Source organism: Penaeus vannamei, chromosome 29 (assembly GCF_042767895.1).
Source record: "Penaeus vannamei isolate JL-2024 chromosome 29, ASM4276789v1, whole genome shotgun sequence".
NCBI classification, from domain to species: domain Eukaryota; kingdom Metazoa; phylum Arthropoda; class Malacostraca; order Decapoda; family Penaeidae; genus Penaeus; species Penaeus vannamei.
The window spans coordinates 228268-233127 of record NC_091577.1 but is presented as its reverse complement, the minus strand read 5'-3'; the positions used below and the strand labels follow the sequence as shown (position 1 = coordinate 233127).

General features: G+C 48.5%; 1 protein-coding gene across 1 annotated transcript in view; it reads right to left on the bottom strand.

Annotated features, from left to right (window-relative positions):
* Positions 1-636: 636 nt before the first annotated feature.
* The window catches only part of LOC113816059 (ETS domain-containing protein Elk-3), a gene marked incomplete in the record, with an annotated part of 23962 nt that continues 19738 nt past the window's right edge, over positions 637-4860 (bottom strand). Inside the window, 1 exon segment of the mRNA XM_070142147.1 lies at positions 637-4860. Coding sequence (XP_069998248.1) covers positions 3955-4860 — 906 coding nt within the window.

Below are 4860 nucleotides of genomic sequence, written 5' to 3'. Positions count from 1 at the left end.
TTTGGATATGCAAGCGGGAAAAATATTTCAATCTTGTTAGAACCAGCAAATTCTTCCTCATAGATGTCATATGTATGATTTTTTGTGTCTAGGCTATAGTTATTATATATAACCAAATCGATGACTGCATAATGCATTGAATACAATTGTATTTATGGATGTGTGAGCATGCACGGTGTTTGTGTGAATTTACGTTTGCGTGTGTATAGAAGTAAATGTATGAAATGAACGAACTGAAAACTAAAATTCTTTAAACAAATGGTTACTGCTTTTAACAAATATCTGCGCTAAACATCAAAGGTTACATTGCACTACGGTAAAATATTGGGGAGAAAGTTGTTCCTTATTAGAACATGAAGCACAAGCACAGTAACGTGTACATAAAGAAAATAAAACAACTACCATGAGAACTGAAAATAGTTATAACGTTTCGGACTCTTCACGATCTCCTCTTCAGACATTTCGGTTTTGTCTGAAGATAAACTCGTGAAGAGTTCGAAACGTTACATTATTTTCAATTCCCATTGTGGCGGTTTTACTTTTTATGATGTCTTAGGTTTCAATGGTCATTCTTTACACAAGACTTTAGTTCCTATGAAAATCTACATATTAGGGATAACAGGCGGAAAGAAACACTTTTAAATTTGGTCCATTTTATTATCAAATGGCACGTGTATATCACAAGGGGAGTACAATAAAAATACTTGAGCTATGCAACCTCCTTCGGCACTGATTAAAAACCACTATTGATCTTTATTGGCACAATAAAACGATTTTAAAAAATCATATAACAAAAAAAAAATACATCCAAGGCCCTATATACTTCCTCTTTATCGCATAAACAAAATTAAAAGAAAAGAAAAATAAATACGTTTTTATTCACTCAAGAACACAGTCCAACACGTGAAGGTTTCCAAGCAGTCTTTACTTATTTGGCTTAACGTTATCTTTCCAACCTGAAACACTTGGCTGCACTTCACTACCCTGACTTCCCAAACGTTTGTTATTCTGAGGTTTTGGCACTTCGTTGCATCTGTATTTGGAAGATCAGTTGTACAAAAAAGTGTAAAAAAATGATATTGAATGGTTATAAAAATGCTTATAAAATAGGTTTATTTTCTCTTTTTCTTTCTCTCTCTCTTTTAAAAACTGCCCTCAATAAGAAAGCCAACAGTAACAAGAAATAAAAACTTTTTTATTTACTCTTCATGTACGGATGTTACACGCAGTTCGTGTGGAAGAAAGGAGCAAGGGGACTGGGGAGAAGGGGGAACCGGGAGGGGAGGATGGAGGGGAGAGGGGGGGTAGGGGAAGGGGTGATGTCCATCATAACAAGAAAAAAAGCAGCCTAGATTGTACAGCTCCTGAGATGTTGGGTGCGTTATGGCACTAGTTTACAGTAGGGCACAGCTTGGCACTCCGGGGGCTAGCTGGGTTGGGCACGGCGGAGAGGCTCAGGGCGTGACAGAAGGGAGGGGGAGGGGGCCGGGAGATCCAGGGCGCCTGCGACACATCCTCTCGGCGACCTCCTCCTCCTTATCATCTCGTAAGGCACAAGTGGTAGAGGGAGAAGTGGGGGAGTGATAGGGGGGGAAAGATGTGGGGGGAGTTCCGGGTTGATGACGAGGGGGTTAAAGAGTCCACCGGGGGAGAGGTGCCCCCTCCGGCGGTAAGGCACAAGTTGCACCATCAACCTTTTTTTCCATATTCACTGTCCATTGTGTACAACGGCCGCGGCGAGTACCCCGAGGTACTGGCCGGCCGGACTGAGAGGCGTCGAAGGAGACGGCGAGGAAGAGGCCAAGTTTGAACTAGCGCTGAGTGTGTGCGGGTGAGGGGGGGAGGGGGTGGGGGCCCTGATGACCCGTTAGTTCTTTTAAACTACAGTGAAAAGATAATGAAAAAATGCATTATTCTGGGTCCCGCATCCACCCGTGACCTCACCCCAAAGGAGGTCATGTCAGGACAACACAGGTGATACAGGCACTTAAACTTAACAGCTCTAAGTCATGTACAACTATTTACATAAGGCATTCATTTCTGTATTTTTTAAAAAACAAATTAGAATCGAGTTCCATTAAGCATACGAAAAAAAAACATTCTCATTCCCTCTTCACAAGACATTATATAAAAAAAAACACACCAAAAGACACACCCTGTTGGTCAATGGAATGGCCGCGTCAAGAACATACAACACACAACGAAAGGCATGTCCACGTCACTGCAACACTGGCCAATGGTCAACTGGTCTCACTTTAGGAATGTTGAACGAATGACGTCATTATTCTGCAATATCACAGTTCAATAATCCAACAACGATTGCAAAATAACACTTACATTTCATTTTTTATCACTTATCACTATGATTGTTACATTATTAATTGGATGATTATAAATTTTTCTACCAAACAAATAATCAACAGAAAAAAAAACATTTGACTTCTCTCAGAAAAAGTCTTTTTTCAAACACAAGGCGCTGGTGGTGATGATGATGAGATGAGCGAGAAAAATTTCCTTCCAAAAAGAATAACACTCCTATAAGGAGTTTACATAATGAGGATCATCTTAACTAAATGAAATGATGAGAAGCGAATGGTGGGGTCGATGCCAGCTGATATACTGATTGTCATGTTTCGCAAGAGGCATTGGATAGGAGTCGGTTCATTTCCCAGGAGAGGTTTTGCTTTGGAGTAAAATCAAAATCACGGGTGAACTGCACAACCACACTGGAAATCACTGCGTGGTGTCTGGGCGCTGCAGCACACTGCGGGTGAAGGGCAAGGGGCTTGGGGCTAGACTCCGAGTAGAACTCCCGTGCAAGTGAGGACACGTTAGGTTCTATTCCGAGAAACTTTGAAATATTAAAGACTTGGATTTGTTTAAGTTAAAAAAAAAACAAGTAAGTCGACTCATATCGACTGATTTTGGACCAATATACAAAAGAATCAATGACGCTAACAGATTCAATCTAATCAAAATATTTTTGATAGAAAATATAAATATCACTAAATACAACTACTTCACAACACCATCCGCTTCACCACACAGCTACTGATGAGAAAGTAAAACCACAAAGAAATTAACCCCAGAAGAATTTCCGGGCTTACATGGATGCGAAAAATGCCTCTTGAACAATCAACTGGGACAAAAGATGAATGAGAGCGACTGTTGTTAAAAATACTCGATAAACCTACAATGAAAGCACCGTAGGGAAGTAGACGCCGACTGTAACGTCTGCATACGTCTTCCAAATACACGGTTACAGAATGCGTCATTCTGCGGGATGCCCATTAACTTAGAAAAAAATATATATCAAGGCCCAACATTGGCACCACTGAGTGGGGTCGGCTCCTCTTCTAACATGAGCTCGGGTGAGTTGGCACTGGTTGTCGAAACAAACAAACTGTACTACCTAAGCCTAACACTTTCAAGTAAAACGGTGGGCTTAGTTAGTGTAAGAGCTTCTCTTTTGCTGTCCACTGATACACAGAACAAACAAACAAATGCCCAGCAGTCATTGGCTTTTTGTGACCTTGTCAAGTGTGAGAATAATCCCATGTCTATAGACAGGACTGACAAACATTTTACAAATAATCCAAGAAAAATCGTCAAATACCCATAATTACATTAAAATAGTCATTAGTAAAATCTATTAGAAAGTCAACATGATTGGTGGAGGTTCACGGGCAGGACGCCTTGAGGCTCAGGTCCACCTGGTCCTTCGTCCACGCCTCCGCCTCTGCCGAACGGGCGCGGGAAGCCGGTTCCTCGCGTCCTATTTGTACTGAGTCTACAGGACCGCATCCTGAAGGCACAAGCAACTCGACCACATAGCCTACGGATCTCTAGGCCCCAGCAGGGCTACCTCGGCGGCAGGTTGCTGGCACTGGACGTGGCGGTGGGGGGCGTCGAGCGTGGGGAGTGGGCAGGGCGGGGGGCGGGGACGGCCTCAGGTCATTGGAGGACGGGCACGGTGGCGCTCTTCTCGGTGGGCGACGCAAGGGCCGAGAAGTCGAACGTCGTCGACGACAGCAGCGGCGACACGACGGGCGGCGGCAGGTGCGAGTACTGCGGCAGCGCCGGGAACGTGAAGTGGTGGTGGCTGCGCGGCGAGCCGTAATGCGGGCTCAGGTTGGCCAGCGGGCTCAGGCTCGGCCACAGGTGCAGCGGCAGGTACGGCGACTTGGTGCCCACGCCGCTGTACGGCGGCGACGGCAGGTTCACCAGCGGCGTGTTGAGGCTCGAGGCCGAGAACTGGCGCGGCGACAGCACGGGCGGCGACCCCGTGATGGCCTCGATGGACAGCGGCGAGGGCTTGGGCTTGGGTCCCGAGCGCCCCTTGGCCGCCGCCGCTGCCTTGCTACCCGCCGTCGACAGCGACGCCGACGACGACGCCGACAGCGACGCCACGCTCAGCGCCGGCTTCTGCTCGCGCACGGGCGGGGGCGTGAGGGGGGATAGGGGCGGCGGCGAGGGCAGGGGGGATCGTGGGCGGATGGGCGAGCGCAGGCGGGGCACGGGCGAGTGCGCGTACGGCGACTGCGAGCGAGGCGAGCGCGAGCGCGGGCGCCGCTGCTCCTCCTCGCGGCGGCGCTCCTCCGCCTCCTCCTCGCGGCGCCTGCGGCTCGCCTCCTCCGTGACCAGGTGCAGCGGCGCCGAGGGCAGGCCGTCGCCGGAGTCCTCCGAGGGCGGCGACGGCGACCGCTGGCCGAGGTCCGGCGGCCACAGCGTGTTCTGCGGCTGGCTAGGGGCGGGCGCCTCGGGCTCGGGCCTCCGGGCGAGGGCCGACAGGTAGCCCCCGAGGCTGGCGGCCGCCATCTGGGAGAAGGCGGCGGCGGTGTACATGTGCGCCAGAGGACC